Below are 21403 nucleotides of genomic sequence, written 5' to 3' on the forward strand. Positions count from 1 at the left end.
CGTTAACTGCTGAGCCATGAAGGGAACTCCAAGCTGTGTCCTTTTTTTTTTGAGAAAAGCATAAGACTTCCCAGAATTACCAACAATATCATTGGTTTGAACATTTTCAAATGGCCACTCCCTGGCTATTAGGGAGACTTGGAAAGTAAATACAGATATTGTTCTTCACTGTCTAGATTCTTGAAGCTGAGACTAGTCACTTTCCAAAATACAGGGACCATTTGATTTGACTAGTGGGGGGATTACTTATGCTTAACTGTTTCTCTATCATGGTAGAGGCAAAAAAATGTGAAGTAGTTGGAAATCAGTTAAATCTATAAACTATAATCATAGTTTATAGAACTTATGTTGTCTGCCTTAGAGGAAGTATCCGCTTCTGTCAGATGCTTCTATGAAAGGTTAAGATGAGGGTGGAAAAAAATTTTTGCTTTGGACAGTGTGGAGTTTTGCATTGAACAATGTGGACTTTGATGAGCAGAGGAAGTAAATGATTAAAATTCAATAATATCTGAAAGGCCTGGCAGGCTTTCCACTGAAATCCTGCAAAGATCATGCTCTAGTAGTAAGTGCAAATACAAATAAACTTTACAAAGCCTGAAGTCAACCCTTTACGTGATCAAGGATATCCGCTTGTACCCTGTCAGCCTATCCTTCAAAATATAATCCTCTTGGGGAAGAACTAATGTTTTCTAGGACCTCTTCAGTATTTCATCTACAATGTCTGGAATCCTATAAAAAATAATGAGACATGGTTAAAAATACAGAGAGACAAATAAAGCAACAGAGAATAATAATAGACTTAAGATATTCATATATTAGACTTCTATAAGTTCTTCAACAAATTCTGAGTATTCAACAAACCATAATTGAGTAACTGCTAAGTGTTAGGTGCTTAGAACATATCAAATAGTTTTTATTACTCAGATACCTTCAAATAACTGATGAGATTATTAAACCTTTACTTTTAATTATAATTTTCTCAGAAAATCAATACTGGATTCATCTATTGCCTCTATTAAATATATTCAAAATAATGTTATATGGCTTTTAAAAGATAGCACCTAACAATTCCCAGAATGTTTTGAGCTTTTAGAGTATTTTTAGAATAATTGGATGGTCTTCTAAGGCAATTACTTTGATTTTACTTGGCTGTATACTTTCAGTTTGGAGTGAGGAACTTTAAGCTCTATATAGATACACCATTAAGCAATAAGATAAATAATATTAACCCTCTCAGAAAGATGGCATTTGTTATCTTCTGAAACCACGTAATTTAAGAGATAACTCAAATAAAAGTGTCTTACCAAGAAGAGACAACCTTCCAAATTTCTAGCCAGAGACCAGGGTAAAGATTTAAGAAAAGCATTGTGTATAACTGTTATTAAAAAACCATAATCTTAATTGCTTTGTAATGATGTTTTGGAGATAATTATTTGATTACTATCATTAAAAACATTCCTAGAGTTCCTGTTGTGGCTCAGCAGAAACGAATCTGACTAGCATCCATGAGGACACAGGTTCGATCCCTGCCCATGCTCAGTGGGTTAAGGATCTAGCGTTGCCATTAGCTGTGGTGTAGGTTGCAGATGCAGCTTTGATCTGGTTTTGCCATGGCTGTGGTATAGGCCAGGGGCTACAGCTCTGATTCGATCCCTACCCTGGGAACCTCCATATGCCATGGGTGCAGCACTAAAAAAATAAAAAAATAAAAATAGAAACATTCCTCATTATATCTTGCCTTCTCCAAGCTTTATTGTCATAGAAGGATTTCAGCATTTGGGACAATTCTCCTTCTCCTTATACAATTGTCATAACTAGTTCAGCTTTTTCTGCCCTCTCAACTAGGGTATTGTAACAACCTCTGAATTGATCTCCTTGCCTTAAATCTTATTCCTCTTAATCTTATCATTGCAATTGCCACAGCTGTGATCTTGGTCTTAGAGCATGTCATTTTTCCTAATTAAAATCTTTTACCTGTAGATTATAACCGTACATATAGTGTCTCTCAGCTGGCCCTTACCTTCTTGCCCTATTGACTGACCCTTCTCACATCATGCCATAATTAATTTAAAACTGTTTGTCGTTTCCTACATTCATCTTTATATTTTACATCTCTCTTTAGGGCACCATCTGTGGCATATGGAAGTTCCCAGGCGAGGGGTTGAATCGGAGTCGCACAGCCACATCAATGCTGGATCCGAGCCGTGTCTGCGACCTACACCACAGCCCATGGCAACACTGGATCCCCAACCCACTGAGCGAGGGCAGGGATCGAATGAGCATGCTCACGGATACTAATTGGATTTGTTTCTATTGCGCCACAACGGGAACTCCATGTTTTACGTCTCTTGACTTTCCCTGGAACATCTTACTCGTTTCTTAACATGGCTAAACACTCTTCACCCTTGAAGACTGTATCCATTGTCATCTGCCCCAGGAGTCTTTTCCCGAACTCTTCAGACTTAGCAAGTGCCATATCACTGCACCTTTATTACAGTACTTTCCACATTATACAGAAGTCATTTTTGATGGAAGTTGTCTTTATTAAACTGTACGTTCCTAAAAAGATATAAACTAATTTCTTTTCCTAGGCTATATTTTGACTTTGTCATCGTTGAACTTACCTGAATTGACATAATTATCCAAGAAGCTTACAATTGAAGGGTAGGTCCAGAAACATAGCAACTTACAGAACACAGAAGTGTAAGGCTAAGAAGGCAGGAAGGGAGCGATATGAATATATATCAAGAGTTCTAAGACAAGGAAAATTCTAACATGGTGTTTCTAAACCTGCTAGCATCCAGACCTGGAAAGGAAACACCATGGATTAACTTAACTTTTGTAGTATGAAATACACTAATTAATCAGTAAAAAAACATTCTTTCTCTAAGCTTTATTGAAGTATAGTTGATTCACAAGGTTGTGATAATTTCTGCTGTACAATAAAGTGATTCAGGTATACATGTACACACATCCATTCTCCTTCAGATTCTTTTTCCACATAGATTATCACAGAATATTGGGTACAGTTCTCTGTGCTATACAGCAGGTCCCTGTTGGCCAGTCATTCCATATACCTCAGTGTGCATATACCAGTCCCAAGCTCCCAGTCCATCCCTCTCTCCCCCTTCATCTGTCCCCTTTTTCTTTTTCAAAGTCTGTGAGTCTGCTTCTGTTATGAAAATAAGTTCATTTGTATCCTTTTTTTAGATTCCACATTCCAGCGGTATCATATGTTTAACTGTCTAACTTCGCATAGTATGATTTCTGGATCCATCCTTGTTGCTGCAGATGGCATGATTTCATTCATTTTTACCGTCAAGTAACATTCCATTGTATGTATTTGCCACATCTTATTTATCCATTCCTTTGTCAGTGGACATTTAGGTTGCTTCCATGTCTTGGCTATTGTAAATGGTGTGGCAGTGAACATTAGGGTACATGTGTCTTTTCAAATTATGATTTTCTCTGGGTAGATGACCAGGAATGGGATCACTGGATCATATGGTAGTTCTATTTTTAGTTTTTTGAGGAACCTCCATACTAGTTTCCATAGTGTTTGCACCAATTTACACTCCCACCAGCAGTGTAAAAGAGTTCCCTTATTTCCACACCCTCTCCAGCATTTGTTGTATGTAGACTTTTTGATGATGGCCATTCTGGCTGGTATAAGGTCGTACCTCATATTAGTTTTGATTTGCATTTCTCTAATAAGTAGTGATGTTGAACTTTTCATGTGTGTTTTGGCCATCTATATGTCTTCTTAGAAGTGATGTCTGTTTAGATCTTCTGCCTATTTTTTGAGTGGGTAGTTTATTTTCTTAATATTGAGCTGCAGAAAGTGTTGGTATACTTTAGAGGTTAATCCTTGGAGGTTAATCCTTTTCAGTCTCTTCGTTTGCAGATATTTTGTCGTGGACTATCTTTTCACTTTGTTTATGGTTTCCTTTGCTGTGCAAAAACTTTCAGATTTAATTAGGTCTCATTTGTTTATTCATGTCAATTTTTATTACTCTAGGAGATGGATCTGAGAAGATAATTGCTTCAATTTATGTCAGAGAGTGTTCTGCCTGTGTTTTCCTCTGAGGGTTTTATAGTATCCATTTTTTTTTTTTTTACATTTAGGCCTTTAATCTATTTTGAGTTCATTTTTGGTATGGTGTTAGAGAGTGTTCTCATTTCATTCTTTTACATGTAGCTGTCTAATTTCCCCAGCATCACTTACTAAGAGCCTGTCTTTTCTCCATTGTATAGTCTTGCCTCTTTGTTATAGATCAGTTGACCAGAAGTGCATGGGTTTATTTCTGGGCTTTCTATCCTATTCCATTGATCTATATCTCTGTTTTTGTGCCAATACCATACTGTTTTGATGACTATAGCTTTGCAGTATAGTCTAATATCAGGGAGCCTGATCCTCAAGCTCTATTTTTCTTCTTTTTTCTTTTTGTCTTTTCTAGGGCCACGCCTGCGGCACATGGAGGTTCCGAGGCTAGGAGTCTAATCAGAGCTGTAGCCTCCGGCCTACGCCAGAGCCACAGCAACATGGGATCCAAGCCACATATGTGACCTACACCACAGCTCACAGCAATGCCAGATCCTTAACCCACTGAGCAAGGCCAGGGATTGAACCTGCAACCTCATGGTTCCTAGTCAGGTTCGTTAACCACTGCGCCACGATGGGAACTCCCAGCTCCATTTTTCTTTCTCAGGATTTCTTTGGCTAGTCAGGGTCTTTTGTGTTTCCATACAGATTTTTGTCCTAATTCTGTGAAAAAAATGCCCCTGGTAATTTGACAGGGATCACATTGAATCTGTAGGTTGACTTGGGTAGTAGAGTCATTTGATTGTATTGATTCTTCCAATCCAAGAGCATAGTATATTTTTCCATCTGTTTGTGTCATCTTTGATTTCTTTCACTGGCATCTTATAGTTTTCAGAGTATAGGTCTTTTATCTCTTTAGGTAGGTTTATTCCTAGGTATTTTATTCTTTTTTGAGGCGATAGTAAGTGGGATTGTTTCCCTTATTTCTCTTTCTTATCTTTCACTGTTAGTATATAGAAATGGTACACCTGATACATCTAGGGTGACTGCTCTTTTAGAAGGATGTAGAGAATAAGAATTTTTGTTGCATTTAGCATTTTCTGATTCTAGTGAATCTATTAATGTTACTGAATTCAGTTTCTGCTGCTTGTTGCTTGAAAGCCAATACTTGAGACAAGTGTTGGATAAAAGGAAAGATAGCTTTACTGAGGAAGCTGGCAGTTCTGGAAAGAAGGTGGATTCATATCCCAAAAAAACCAACTTCCTGTTGCCAATTAGGAGACGAGTTTTAAAGGAGAGTTTCAGGGGTGTAGAGGTAGGGGTGGTTGGAGGCTATATGCAGAACAGCACATTCAACTCTGACAGTCATCTTAAAATTGGTCACGCAGTGGTTTGATCAGCAGCATATGGTTGTTTTAAATACAGTTAATCTTCAGTTCCAATGTCAATTTATTCTTTTTCTTGAGGCCAGTTCTTGGAATTGTGTAGGATGGAACAGTTATGTCATTGCTGCAATCTGATCTTCATATGGTTAACTTCTTTCACCTGGTGAGGATTTCAGTATCTGCAAAATAGCTTAAAGGATATGGCTCAGAATATTATCTGTGGCTCTTGAGGAGAAACTAAAGGTCCTTGACCTTGCTTAATGACTTAAACTGTTATTACTTTTTCTTCCTTTTCTGTTTTCCTTTTTTTCTGCATTTTATCCTTTCTCTGATTAAATAGATTCTTTGACTAGAGTTTTTCTACAGACAAGAGGCAGGTGGAGAACAAAGGGGAAGGAGGTGTCTGTCCCAGGAAGGTCCCATGGGGTGCTGCTCCTTTACACTCAGTGATAGTGTTAGAGGAGAGTGTGTTATAGTAGAGCATCCTACTGCGCAAGTTTGAAGAAAACGTTCTTTAAGAGTAAATGGTTTTCTGGAGTTCCTGTCATGGCTCAGTGGAAAGGAATCTGACTAGAAACCATGAGGACCCAGGTTCGATTCCTAGCCTCAACCAGTGGGTTAAGGATCCAGCGTTGCCATAGGCTGTAGTGTAGGTCGCAGACGAGGCTCAGATCCTGCGTTGTGGCTGTGGTGTAGGCTGGCAGCTACAGCTCCAATTTGATTGCTAGCCCGGGAATCTCTATATGCCATGTGTGTGGCCCTAAAAAGACACACACACACACAAAGTAAATGGTTTCTTTTTCCATTTCATGCACTGTAAGCAACATTCTGACCTATAATTTGAGCCCTAAATGTACTGACCTATAGTGGAGGGAAATCAATCAGTTGACCTACTTCCAGTTACCTTAACAGATACATTTTAAATTTGTAGTTGTTGGAGCTCCCATTATGGTGCAGTGGAAACAAATCTGACTAGTAACCAGGAGGTTGTGTGTTCAATCCCTGGCCTCACTCAGCGGGTTAAGGATCCGGGATTGCTATGAGCTGTGGTGTAGGTTGCAGATGCAACTAGGATCCTGCATTGCTGTGGCTGTGGTGCAGGCTGGCAACTGGAGCTCCGATTTGACCCTTAGCCTGGGAACCTCCCTATGCCAAGGGTGTAGCCCTAAAAAAGCAAAATAAATAAATAAAATTACAGTTGTTATATAAATTCAGTTCTTTGTGAGTTTGTTAATGTGCATTAGTTCTCAGAGACAAGTAACACTGGGTAAACTGATGAAGTAAAAATGTCTGGTCTTACAATGTCTCAAATCCTATAAATCCTGGATAGGAGTAATGTATTTACTTCTTACCTGACAACCCTACACCACAGCTTCCCGTATGACTGCAGCAATGAGTCTTTTTCTTTGAGGTTTGTTTTTGTCGTATATTTCTATTTTTTAAATAAATTGCTTCATAATTATATATTCTGATTAGTAGGTAAGAATTATCTTACTAATGTCAGTAAAAGGGTTTCAGTGACGAACAACAAGACAACATTAGTTCTTTTTTATACCCGTTAGCATGTGAATATTCTTCTCTACTGACCCTGTTAGTTCTGTCCTAAAATATTACTGTTGCTCAGTATGTCAGAACTCACATGGATGAGAGAATTTCTCTTTTTTTCTTAGCCAATTTATTATTATCCAAAGGTAAATTTTATTTTTTTAAATATTATCCTCCTAAAAACTATTTTCTTTAAAATATTGTATATTTCAAAATTTCCGAGTAAATCTTAAAAGTTCTCATCATAAAAAAATTTTGTAACTGTGTGGTGATGGAAGCTGTCTAAACTTGTGATGATCATTTCATAATATATATATATGACAAATTATTATATAGTAACCTAAAACTAATACAATGATATGTGTCAATTATGTCTCAATAAAAGTTGTTTTAAAAAATGAGCTTTCGGAGTTCCCATCGTGGCACAGTGGTTAATGAATCCGACTAGGAACCATGAGGTTGCGGGTTCGATCCCTGGCCTTGCTCAGTGGGTTGACGATCCAGCGTTGCCGTGAGCTGTAGTGTAGGTCGCAGACGCAGCTCGGATCCTGCATTGCTGTGGCTCTGGCGTAGGCTGGTGGCTCCGGCTCTGATCAGACCCCTATCCTGGGAATCTCCATATGCCGAGAAAGCAGCCCTAGAAAAGGCAAAAAGACAAAAAAAAAAAAAAAAAAAGAAAAAACAAGAAAAAACAAGAAAAAAAAAAGAGCTTTCAAAAAATATTAACATTGTAACATTTTGAATATTTACATTTCCATCAAGTATCAATTTTTGTAGACAATGTTGATTGTCATATTAAAAACTCCTTTTTGTGTCCGCAGTTTTACCGAGCAGAAGTTGAAGCTCTTCATTCTTCAGGTATGACAGCAGTTGTTAAATTCATTGACTATGGAAACTATGAAGAGGTGCTACTAAGCAACATCAGGCCCATTCAAACAGAGGCATGGGTACGTGATCCAAATTCTGTACAAAGGTGTAAGCATTTTGAAGGAAATACATAGCTCTAGAAGATTAGTCATAATAATACAAAATTTGCCAGTGGAAAAAGTATTTTGAATTTGTTTAAAACTAGCTACCACATAAGTAAGATTTTAATTTTAATAATTACATTGACAACAATAATAATGAATGCATCAGAATCACTTTTCCTGTATAATGTTTTGTCATATTATGCTTTGGAAATAGGTACCCTTATTTATGTTTGCAGAAATTTTGTATGTTTTTATGAGTTTTTAATGCTTATTTTTTTCCTTCCTGGTTTGTTACTTTAAATTTGACTAAATTATGTCCAGCAGTTGTCAAATTTACCTCTCTGTGGGATACATGTATATTCTTTATTATTTGATTTACAAGTAAAATTAAGAAAAACACTTCAATTTACATATGAATTCATACTGCATTTACTACACATATATTTATATATTTTTAGATTAAATTTAAATATCTTTGTTTAATAATTATTTGATTAATTTTGTTGTCAAATGTTATGTCAAAGCTGTGATGATTTTGTTGATATACTTTAGAACATATTGGCCTCATGGAGTCCCATTTTATACAGGACTTATGTGACTACATAAACAGATATTCAACTACATGTAGGCAAAAACAGGAGGACAAGGCATATTAGAATTTGTCTCATAAAGTTTTTAGAAATCTCTTTCTCTAATTTGTGGGTAGCTATAAATAAGCTTATCGCTAGAAGTCTATTTTATTGCTATTTCCGTAAAGTATAAAAAAAATACTAGAAAACTATGTATCATTTAGACAGTAGCCTTCATCATTGAAGGATACACTGTTTTCTCAAGAGATGCTTTTAGTTTAGCTTTAGTCTTTCTAGAATTTTCTGTCATGACCTCAGTGTCACTACCTCCTCCCCCACCCCCACCCCCAAAAGAACACAAATAAAACAACAAAAATCCTAGAAGTAGTAATGTGTGCAGCCATAGAGCTTTTATTCTTTATCTTTTTATTCTAGAAAAAGGATCATTTTCTAGATACTGCTTCATATTTTATAGTACAACACTCACATGTTTAATTAAGAGATTCTTTCCCTCACTAAACTAAAGTTTAGCTGCTTTTTCTCTAAAAGACTGAAATACTACCAATGTCTAATTTATGTCTTTTCTTGGAGAAATTTGATGTAACTATATCTTCTGCTCTTTTAATTTCCATATGATGGCTATTTGTATTCTCTTTTTTCCATTAATACATCTTTTTTTTTTTCATTAATACATCTTAACCTAGGTTTTTTTTTTTTTTTTTTTTTTGGTGGGAAGGGGGTTGTCTTTTGTCTTTTTAGGGCCACACCTGTGGCATATGGAGGTTCCCAGGCTAAGGAAGGGGTGGAATTGGAGCTGTAGCTGCTGGCCGGCCTGTACCACAGCCACAGCAGTGCGGGATCTGAGCCTTTTCTGCGACATACAGTACAGCTCATGGCAACGCCTGATCCTTAACCCTCTGAGCAAGACCAGGGATGGAACCTGCGTTGTCATGGATACTAGTAGTGTTCTTTGACCACTGAGCCACCATGGAAACTCCCCATCTTAATCTAGTTTTGGTGATAAAAGTACTTACTGAGTCTATATTTATGGAAGTTGATTTCTTATTTGCTATCCATTATGTGATCCCAGTGTTTTTAGCCATTACAAAACAAAGAGTCAAAATAAAATTTTTACATTTAGTTGTTTTTTAGGAGAAATAATAAGATTATTACTTCTGTTCTTTTTGGAGCTCCTGCTGTGACTCACCGGGTTACGAACCCAACTAGTATCCATGAGGATGTAGGTTTGATCCCTGGCCTTGCTCAGTGGGTTAAGGATCTGGCATTGCTGTTTGAGCTGTGGTGTAGGTTGGCTCAGATCCTGCATTGCTATCATGTAGGCCGGCAGCTGCCGCCCTGGTTCAACTGCTAGCCTGGAAACTTCCATGTGCTGTAGGTGCGGCCCTAAAAAAAATAGTTCTTTCCTTCCTAAAGAAAAATTTGCTTCCTTATTTTGTTTCTTTCCTACTTCATTTTTCATTTCCAGAATGGATATAACTGAGGAGCATGTTTCTCATTCCTCACTGTAGCTCTTCCATTCAGAGGGGTTTGGTACAGAAGTGATCATTTTCTTCCTACAGTTAGTGACTTTTCCTTTTTTCCTCCCTTAAAAGTTGTCATTACTTTGATGTATTATTGATTTTAGGTGTCTTTGTAAACTTAGCTGGCCAGTAAATTTATCACTTGTCACAGCTCATATAGTGATTCTGAACCACAGGCAATACTTTCCTATTCTCCCTGCCTATTTGTAAACACTCATCTAGGCTTTGTTGTGCTATTTTTTTTTAACCTATTTACTTTTTCTGCAATCAACTTAAAAATCTTTTATAAAACGCTTGAAGTATTTTACAGGAAGAAGCAGGATAGCATTACTAAATCTTTTGTAGATTCTGGTATTTTTTTTCTCCTATCTACAAATAATCAAGTCATTGATGTTTTATGATTTTGCATAAATTAGTACAACAATTTTTTTGGATCATGAACATTGTTACTGAGGAGAGGATCACCCTTTCTTCTTTAGCCGCATGAATGAATAATTGACTTAGTTGTAAAAGCTGCTCCTTCTTGATATATAGAAGCCACCAGCTTAGCTGTCTCCATTAAAAAAAAAAAAATACATATGTGCCCATTATACATAAAAAGCCTCTGAAGAAAACCGTCTATGTGGCTGACAGTAAGTTTAATGTAGAATTAGTGTAGAGTTCTCTTAGTCTCTGAGAGTATTGATATTGAAAACTATGAGCAATTTTTTTTTTGTAACTGGGGAATTGTAACAAGTTTTAATTTATAATCAAAGCAAAACATTCACAGTACCAATAAGAAGGTAACTCTTAATTGCTATCATACTCAAAAAAAATTAAAGGGCCACAAAGGTATAGTGAGGTTGTTAGAATCCTTAGCACAATTATTTGCTCACACTATGGATTGTGTAATTTTTAATTTTTTAACTCTTACACTGCATATATACAGTACTATTTTAAATTGTGAAATGATATTGTATATTTTGTTAAGGTTTATGTTTGTTATTTGCACAAGATTTTTGAAAACCTCTTATTTTCCTAAAAATAGCAATGATCACTTATTGAAAATTTTTTTAGTAGTCTGCAGGAAAAATAGCCCAAAAAGCCTGCATGAGAACCAAAGCCTTTATAGAAATCAGTTGCCTATATTGTCTCTTAAAGCTATAAGGATAAATTATTAAATAAGAAGCATGAAATGTTAAGAGACTTATTGGCAAATAGTCTCTTTTATGGAAAATTAAAATAAAATTCAATTTAATTGTTTAACTAAGTGTTAATGTTTTTCTCATGAAGTTTGAGCATTAGGTAACTTAAATCTGTTTGTAGACAAATTTCTGTTTTTCCCTTCTGTTTGGATATACCTTTTTACTTCTAGAACGTACTTACACAGTGATGGTATTTTGATGATAAAAATATATCTTCTGATTATGATTAAATAATTTATTTCCTTCAAAATAATCTACTAAACTTTTTTTGTTATATCATCCTTGTATTTTTTTTCTTCTAGCTAGATTTAACCTGGTTCTTTTAACTAAGGTAAAATAGTCTGTCTTAGTTTTAGTGTCTTTATGATAGTGAACTCTCTAATTATCACACATAATGTGAGATTCACAACTCATTCTCAACTAGATAAGTACCCTCATTTTTTTTTAGTGTTCTTTGTATATTTCAGGATTTTTTTTATTTTACCAAAGTAAATGAAGCATTATGGAATCTCATGTTATTTGTATAACTATACAGGGAGAAAACCATAATGTTATCTTATATTTCTGGCCACTGTGTGAGCAAACATTAGGGGCAAAAGAAACCTGCTATTTGTGTTTTCTGCCGGTCCCTTTAACACTAAAGCTAATACCAGGAAACCAGTAATATGCCACAAGCAATTTAGAATTACGGTAAAATACTCTGGCGCTGCTGCTTAGACAAATCTTTTGTGTTTTTAGAATGTTGCTTCTGTATTGCTTTTCTAAACCTGGAAAGACATTGTCAAGTTCCAAAAATATTTATGACCTGTAGCCTGCTAAGACATTTATATCCCAAGAAATTATTTTAGAACATGCTTATTTCTAAATTTTCTTTTTAAAGGTCCATAGTATTTGCTTCTTGGTATCAGGAGATGATCTTTGTTCAGGACTGTTCCAAATAGAAAAATTATGATTGTGTAGCTAATGTTTAGTTTTAAGATGCTAGCATACACATAATCTTGGGCAGTAATTCTGGAAAATGACAGGTGGATTTTTACTATCATAAAGATGATCATCCTATAATAAATATTTTTCTGTAGCATATCATTTATTGAACAAATATTCATTGCACGTATAGTTAGGTGTGAGGCATTGTTCTAGGTGAAGGCTATATATTAGTACACAAAGCACACAAAAGTCTTGCCCACTGCGCAAAGCTAGAAGAAAGTTCCAGTTATGTGAAACAAACTTAAATCTCTCATGAGAGTCTTCATTTTTACCTTTTGAAGCTTTCAAACAAGATATAAACGGAAAAAATCTTTTTCACTGACGTTTAAATAATGTTTAGGTCTTTATTTTATTTCACCCTGAAGATGCAGTTACTGCAGAAGAAGAAACTGATTTAATGAATTTTATCTATTTAAAATTTCTTATATATACATTTGTTTTATCTATTTAAAAAGTAAAATTTCTTTTTAGGTGATTTTGAGGTTTTTTTTTTAATAATTGTAATTTTTTTTCAGTTTTAACAAACTTTAAAAGAAATATCAACCTCAGGTTTTATTTTCGAAGTAGCTTTGTGCAAGATTTATTTTGTAATGACATCCTGGGACGCATACTTGAAAGTTACCTTTTCAGAATCAAATAATGTTTATAAAAAGCCATAAATTATTCTACTACTAGTAAAAATATTAGAGAAATATATCAACCCCCCTCCAAAAAAAAAACTCTAACCTATTTAATGAGGAAGGAGATCAAGTGTTGTTATATGTAAATTGAGTTAAAATGTATCCTAAATGTATTATAACAAGGTCATGTTAGTAATTTTAATGATATAGTGATAAATTTAGGCTATGTCTAGTTTGTATTTGATATAAAAAGATCATAATAGGTATTAAAAAGAGGACAATTGTTATAGAAACCATTAACTTCAAAGGGAAATTAGAATTATGTAACAGCGAGGTTCTGCCAATTAGTATCCAGTAAAAAGTGCAAGCACTTATTTGATCAAAGTTCAAAAGACTTTTCATTTTTGCTAATAAATTCTTAAATAAATTAGTGGGTATAATTTACCATACTTAAATTTCTGCACTGAAAGCATAATTTGAGTAAGGTCAGTGAAATACCAAGATACATCTTCTTCACTATACATATTTTGGGACACTTGCCTTTCAAAGATTGCCATATACTCAGTGCTCATTTTCTTTTGCAATATAAAGACAGAGTAAATCAGAAGGAAACTGTATGGGTAGTTTAGCCCATTTAAGAACATAATATTCAAATTATGAGAGATGGAATTTGGGGGGTTCCATGCAATTATCTTTAAGCTTTGTTTTAATAAAGTTTGGTTGTGTTTGATGTGCTTTATTTATTTCTTAATCTATCACCCAGTTTTTTCACAATTCCTATAGGAGTTGTTCATTATGAAAAAAGGACTTTACTGGATCTATGAAAGCTGCTAACATAGAGGGAGAGATGATTCACTCATAAATGCATGTCATATATAAAGGTATATCAGCTTAAATACTGTTGACATCTACCCTCGAGTCCAAATTCAGTTTGTGGCAGCTAAACCTAAGAGATTATTAGGAAAATTTTGAGATCTAGTTTTGACCCAGCTACATTATTCAATATAGATTTTTTATTTCACCGTTTAACTTAATACTAAGAGAGTAGCATGCTACATTTAAGAACCTGTACAAAAGTACTGCTTGAATTTTGCTCTCTGATAATTTAAAATATTGCACTCTTTTCAGAGGAACTGTATATGAAAATATCTTTAAAAAGTTACTGGGTAATCTGAGTTTTCCTTTACTTAGCAATGAAAATATATCATTATTATTTCACGTTCCTTTTTACTGAAAGTAAGATATTCCCAAAGTGCAAGAACATGGTAGGGTATTACCTAAGATATACTGTCTTTTTGGTTTGTTTCTAACTGTAATTATAGTTCATAAAACAATTTAAGCTTTATATCATTTAAATATTAAGTTTATCAAGTTAGCATAACTGTTCGAAAAATCTACAGTGTTCTTTTTTTGTATACATGAATAATACCAGTAGATATTATTTTAATCTTTTATGTTGCCCTTTTACTAATAGCAGCTTAAAGTATGGATTATGGTTCTGTTAATTGAGAACTAAATTCGAGATGCTTTAGATTTATGCTTAATATTGTGCAATTTTGATTTTTCCCTCAAAGTAGTCTTAAGGAGACATCTGTATAGCTCCCCTCCCCCACCGTAGCTGAAGGGGACTGGAATTGTCAAGAGAACTTATTTTTTTCCTTTGACAATTTTGGGTCAGTAAACCCAAGATTTGTTCTCTTTGAAGTGTAAATTTTATTTTTTCTTTTAGTTTACTTATCGGGACTTTTAAAACTGTAATTTTAAACTACACTGAGTTTTACCATTCCTTTACATATATATGCAGAAGACTTGCCAATATACTCATTGCACAGGGAATAAAGTAGTAAAATAAATGAATCTGAGAAATGTCTTTATTTTGTTTTATTTCTTGTTCCCAATGATGTTAATCTTTTATTGGGCATGTGCCTTCACTAGGCACTCATGTTGGTGTATTTGAAAGATTTTTTATAAATATGAACAGGTATCCTTCTTGAATTTAAAAAAAAAAACACAAACAACACTCAAAAAAACAGTGCAAAAAATAACTCTTTTAATTTCTAGTGAACTTCTGAGTCTCCTCCATCGGCACTTAAAAAGGCAGAAAAATGTTGCTCATTGTGCCGTAGACTTTATTCCTTTTCAGATGGAGCTCCTGCGGTACATCTTTCTACTTCTCAAGTCAGTGGTTGTAAACTTTGATGGTGATGGGCTAAAAGGGATTTATGATACATATTTGATTGCACATCATAGTGAGTTAGTTGTCTTAAAAGCGGTTTCTCCTACAACATGTTCCCTGATCCTTTGCCTTTCTGTAAATAGAGAACAAAATATATTCCTGAAAGTTTATGTCCCTTCTAAGTACTTATGCTATAAGTAGTAGTGTTTTATTACATAAAAATATAATTGAGATCTTCTTTTACATCTAATTATACACAACTCACTGGTCTTTTAATTTTAATGTAACTCTAATTCTGGAAACTTGTATGAATTAAGTAAACTTTTTGAAATTGTCTTTTATGAGGACTTCCATTATAGCTTTTATAATATGGCTGTTTTTTTCTGTAACTCTTGCCTAATAACCCACATAGTATTTATATGTTCCAGCAGTAAGGCATTTGTGGGTACTATGTTTGTTATTCTCTAGTAATCTAGTCTAAAGCAAAATCTGAAATCCCTTTGTTCAGCTAGCATTGGCTACTGAATCAAAGAAAATGTCAAAGCACGTTAATTCCACCGAGTATGTGGGCATTCTTAAATTAAGAAGAGGACTTTTAAAAGACCAAAAACTCCTGTTTTGTTTCAAGATTTATATTTCTCCTTTACTTATAGCCTGGTGTGCTCTGAACCCTTTGAATAGTATTGTTTTCAGTTAATTAAAAGCTTGTTAAAAGCCTCAAAGAAAACAAACTCTTAGACTTAACTGCTCTTGATCTTCTGTTCTTATTTTCCTGGTAATAATTATTAAGATGCATGGATAATCTTGGATCTAACTCTGGAGCTCATTTGAGAGATCGAGAGGGGAAAAAGTTCTTATTTTAAGAAGCATGTTTTTTCCAAGCACTTATAAACGGGCAGAATGTATGATTGGATAATAGCTGGTGAAAATGCAAGGAACTCTATAAGTAAGTAGCAGATATATACTGTAAATACCATCTGGCTTAGAGCTTGAGGGAATTTGATTTTAAGTGAGTGTATGAACTGACTTGGTAACTAAAACAGTGAAAAGAGGTCAGTAATTATTTGTTGAATGATTGATGTAGGCCTGGTGGTCTCCATCATTACCAAAGAGTCCTTCAGACATGAAGCCTGAGTACAACAGTTTACTATGATAATTTTTCCGCAGATATTCTTGGAGTGCTTTTTGTAACAAGGTTAGTTTAGAAAATAGATTGGCCTCTATACCCAAGGAATTTAAAGGCTATAAGAGAAGTATAAGTTAAATTTCCTTCCTTGAGAAGCCACTTAATAAATATTAATAAGGTCTCTATCAGACTTGGATGATCCCAGTCTGGGAACCATTGTCGGCATGGTTTTTGATTATAATTTTGCTTTGCCTGTTTAATCAATGAGATAGTGCAAAGGAAGTGAGTATGGAAGGTGACAGTTGACTTTTTAAAATAAGTATTAACTTTAGCCATTTCTAATTGATTTTATTTTGTTTGAAGTATACTCATTTTTTTCCTAGATCATATGATTTGGAAACTAGGGTCAACCCTTCTAGTCATGCTTAACCAAGAGCCTATTATACAAAGTAAGATATTAGAAGTCAGCTTAATTCTGTTTCTGTATGGATTCAAATTCTAAAATGTATGGACTTTTTTATAATGTCAGTAACCATTTTTGGTACTATTCAATGCATGATTAAGGAGAATATAATGAGCATCTTGTTTTGAAAAGACTTAAGTAAATAAATAAGGCTTAAAATAATGTGTAGATAAGTATTCTAGTGTTTGTTTTTTTTTTCATAAAGTGATCAGGTAATATAAATCTTATTAAGAATTCCTGAATTTGACCATCAGTACCCAAACCAATGTTAGACTTAATTAGACTTTTAAAATATGGAATTGAAGTCTTAGGGTAAATAAAAAAGGGAGACAAATCAAGAATTTGAGAGTATTAAAAAAAAAAAAGAAAGAATTTGAGAGTGTTAGTTCAGAAAGCCTTTGAAAGCTTTAGGCACAAATGAAAATACCCCTGATTGATCTTTATGTGCCCTTATTATGAGTGTTAATGTTTACCTAGCACTTGGCCTTACTGATAATCTTTCTCATAAATAGACTATTAGAGAGTGAGATGTGTTAGAGCTGATTACAAAATGTCTAGAAATGATAAAACATTGGTCACATGCCCAGTCCATTTAAACTGTATCATTGTATTCTTAAGAAATCATAAAAGAAAAAAATTCTCATTGAATATGTTTAAAACTTATTAAAAATATAAAATGTCCAGATGATAAAATATATACTTCCCTAAGAAAATTTAAGAAAATATACAAGAAACTTGAGACTGAAAACTCTGAAATTTGTTGTAGAAAATTAATTGTGGAAGGCTATAATAAATGCATTTTAGATATAATTTAGAAATGAATATAAGATTTATGTTTCAAGGGGTTCTCCTCATGGCACAGTGGAAGCGAATCTGACTAAGAACCATGAGGTTGCTCAGGGGTTATGGATCTGGCATTGCCGTGAGCTGTGGTGTAGGTAGCAGATGTGGCTCAGATCTGGCATTGCTGTGGCTCTGGTATAGGCCATTGGCTATAGCTCCGATTATACCCCTAGCCTGGGAACCTCCATATGCCATGGGTGCAGCCCTAAAAGGACAAAAGACAAAACACAACAAACAAAAAAAAAGATTCACATTTCACGAAAACGATATGCACATTTTTGTTTTGTTGAAGACACTTTAAATTGGCTATGAAAAGACTGAATATTCTATTCATTCTAATGATTAAAATTGCTGTAATAAAAGTAATGACTGTGGGAAGATGTTTAAGAAAGGAAAAAATGTGGCCACAGAGTAGGCTAAAGGTAGATTTGGTATCTTGGTTCTTAAGTATTTTTCAAAATAATTTTCATAATGATGGAATTTAAAAGGTATAACTAAAACTGATAAGCAAAATTTTTTAAACAAACGGCTTTAAATAATTTTAATTATTAAAAACAAGTTTTGCTTTCTGAAATGAGAATTGCTATGCTTTGAAGTTCCAATAAATTACACATAAATGGCAAACTACAGACATTGCTTCCTATCTGTTGCCATTCTTGGGCCCAAGGCTGAGAAACATTTTCAGATTCTGTGTGCTTTATCCTGAAAGAATTTGATGAAAAGGGGTCATTAAGAGAGTTAAATGTCTGTTTGCTTGGCCTTTGAAAGAAGGAAAGAGGGCAAGGCTGGTCTTGGGCAAATTACTTCCACCTCCCTTTTGCCCCTGCTTCAGCTTCAGGGGAGCTGGAAATGCACAGGAGGAGTCAGAAGACTTGGGTTGAGGCCCGGCTCTGCCACTTGCTACCTATGTGAATTTGCGTAAGTTATTTAATGTCTCTGAGACTCAGTTTCAGTTCAGGGTTGTTGTGAGCATTAAGTAATATGATCAATGGAAATAGGCTTTATAAATCCTCAAAGTCTATAGAAACTTAAAATTTTATAATCATAACCTGGCCTTCTTCTTCCCATTCTTCTACTGCCTTGTGTCCTTGGCTATGCATTTTTGAAGCAGCTGGAAATGACCACTCCTTTTGCTTCTCCCTATGTCCTCTCCATAAGAAAACTGTTGTTCCCATTCTCTGCATGCATCAGACTTCAGTATTTTAAGAATATAAGACCAGACCAGTTAACTTGATTAATCTTCACTATAGAGTGTGGATTATTTTCACCCCTTTTTATCCTTCCCACTCTCACCTTTCTTCTTTAATCTTCTCAGAATTATGTGCTTAGAAACATCAAAGCATCTCTAATGCTTGGAAATTCAGACCCTGTTGGCAAAAGTCCCTTAAGTCTTGTTATCCAGATCACTTCTCCATTAGTTAGTAAAGTTGATTGGGGAAATTTTGGGGAATATGATTGTGCCTCTTGTCCTTTCTTCTTCTCTGCATGAAAGGAGATGGAAATAATTCAAAGTTAAAAGTCCTTCAGAAATCTCACTGAAAACCTAGATCCTTACCTTGAGGGGTAGTTATAGAAGAGAAGAGACAAGGGATTTAGTGGCCATTTCTTTGGTCAGCTCTTTGAGTTATATCTGACTTGGCCTCATCTTTGATTCTCAGTAAACTCTACCTTACCCTCAGCCAAACTAAATTTATAGTACCTGTTACCTCTGATGGGGGCTCAGTTGGTAGAAGCTGCATGGAAAGAAAGAAAGAAAGAGAATTTACCTTCTGGCATATATGGTTTCAGATCAAGGGATCTTTAAGAGGGCATGAGAAGAGCTTATAGCCCTACTTGATCCAACTGTCCCCCATAATCTAAGAATGCTTGATTTGGCTATGTGTAAATAATGGCAATAATAACCACTTACATGAACTGCTTGCCATTAATGTCTAATAACCATGGAGCACAATAACAGTTACTCATGTCATAATTAGATTAACCTTCTAAAATGTTTTATTTATTTTTTTACAGCCTTGAACCATTGACTTATGCTCAAAATGGTTTCTTGCTGAAGTAGCAGTATCATCTTTCACAACTAAAAATTAGAAATATTGAACTCTGAAAATGCAAATTGAAGCTAGTGTTAAATGTGTGAAAAATTAAATGATAATGTTCATGCTGGCAAAGATGCAGTGACATGAGTACTCTTAGACATTGCTGATGGCAGTGGAAATTTGTGTGATCTTTCCTGTTTTTTTTTATACCTTAAAAAACGTTCATGCCTTTTAATAATCCCACAGTTGTTAATCTCTGCTAGGGAAAGAGCAAAGGAATAAGTAAATTTCTGAGAGATGATCATTGCAGCATTATAATAGGAAAAAACTAGAAACTACATAAATGCCTAACAATAAGAATAGTAAAATAAATCATCATCCATCAGCTGGGTGAATTGTTTTACAGTTGTGATGAAAGATCATTATGAAGGCTATACTATCATTGAAAATATTTATGATGAATGAATAAAAGCAATTTATAGATTTGAGAATACACCAGTTGTTTAGTATAGTAGAATTATGTACAGTCTCTATGTGTATATACATATTTATCAATTTATAAACTTTATGTAATTTTGTATTGTGTTTTTTATTTGACAGCAAACAAAATAAAATTAGCAAGAGGAAGGTTGATCATGATTAGGGAATTTTAATCTTAGAAATTAAGTCCCAAAAGTTTGCAAAAAGGATCTGAAAATATGGGAGTTAAAAGAAGTAAGATAAATAAAAATCTAACTCCTCAATTTCTAATTTTGCCCTTTTGCCTTCAATAAGGTTAACAGCAACATGATCATAGTTTTCCATAATAAAATACCATAATCCCTGAACTTGTTCCTGTCTATAATTAGTAAATGAAACACTCCTACGACAACCAATAGATTTACCTATGCAAAGTCTTACCACCTACTTTCAGTCTGTCCATACAATCTACTGCCCAGTTCCTTGCCAAATTCTCTCTTAATTTAAACTGTCCCCAGAACACTTAGACACCTTCAGAATTCAGTCTCTCTCGAGTGCTTTCAAATGCATAGCAGAGTACATTTCTCTAATGAAATGTTTATTTAGGCTCTGCAGGCATACTTCATTTTATTGCACTTTATTACGTTTTGCAGACACTTCATTTTTTACAAATTGAGGGTTTGTGGCAACCCTGCGTTGAGCAAGCCTACTGACACCATTTTTCCAATAGCATTTGCTCACTTTGTGTCCAGTCACATATTGGTAATTCTCATAGTATTTCAAACTTTATCATTATTATATTTGTTTTTCTTCCCCTCACAGCAGCACTTTATTTTTTTTTAATTTTTTTTAATAGTTATTTCCCCAATACAGTTTTTTTCTTCTGTACAGCCTGGTGACCCAGTAACACATACATGTACACATTCTATTTTTGCACATTATCATGCTCCATCATAAGTGACTATCGTTATTATATTTGTTGTGGTGATCTGTGATCAGTGATCTTCGATGTTATGATAGCAAAAGGATTTCAGTTCACCAAAGGCTTAGATGATGGTTAGCATTTTTTGGCAATAAAGTAATTTTTACATAAGGTATATGCATTGGTTTTTTGAGGCAAACTATTGCACACTTAAAGACTGTAGTACAGTGTTGGAGTTACCCTTGTAGCTCAGTGGTAATGAACCTTTCTAGTATCCATTAGAATGTAGGTTCCATCCCTGGCCTCACTCAGTAGGTTAAGGACCTGGCATTGCTGTGAACTGTGGTGTAGGTCACAGAGGCAGCTCAGATCCCACATTGCTGTGGATGTGGTGTAGGCCTGCAGCTGCAGCTCCCATTTGACCTCTAGCCTGAGAACTTCCATATGCTGCAAGTGTGGCCCTAAAAAGAAAAAAGAAAGAAAAAGAAGACTATAGTATAGTGTATATATAACTTTTAATGTGCATTGGGAAAC

General features: G+C 34.6%; 1 protein-coding gene across 10 annotated transcripts in view; it reads left to right on the forward strand.

Annotated features, from left to right (window-relative positions):
* TDRD3 (tudor domain containing 3) overlaps positions 1–21403 on the forward strand; it is a 182497-nt gene that overhangs the window by 136710 nt on the left and 24384 nt on the right. For 6 of the 10 annotated variants that reach the window (XR_014820057.1, XR_014820054.1, XM_084982464.1 and 3 more), the window contains one exon: positions 7794–7919. Coding sequence is in view for 6 of the 10 variants with exons in the window: in XM_084982464.1 (XP_084838590.1) it covers positions 7794–7919 (126 nt within the window). In the remaining 4 variants the exon portion in view is untranslated. Of the gene's footprint in view, positions 1–7793; positions 9295–9756; positions 10668–18284; positions 18371–21403 lie in introns of those variants that run through there. The other 4 variants (XM_013980575.3, XM_084982462.1, XR_014820058.1 and 1 more) reach the window with 3 other exon arrangements.

The sequence above is a fragment of the Sus scrofa genome, chromosome 11, assembly GCF_054392235.1.
Source record: "Sus scrofa isolate SSC_HxYL_T2T_F1_AM1 chromosome 11, Sscrofa_HxYL_maternal_Yorkshire_Landrace_v2.0, whole genome shotgun sequence".
Taxonomy (NCBI): domain Eukaryota; kingdom Metazoa; phylum Chordata; class Mammalia; order Artiodactyla; family Suidae; genus Sus; species Sus scrofa.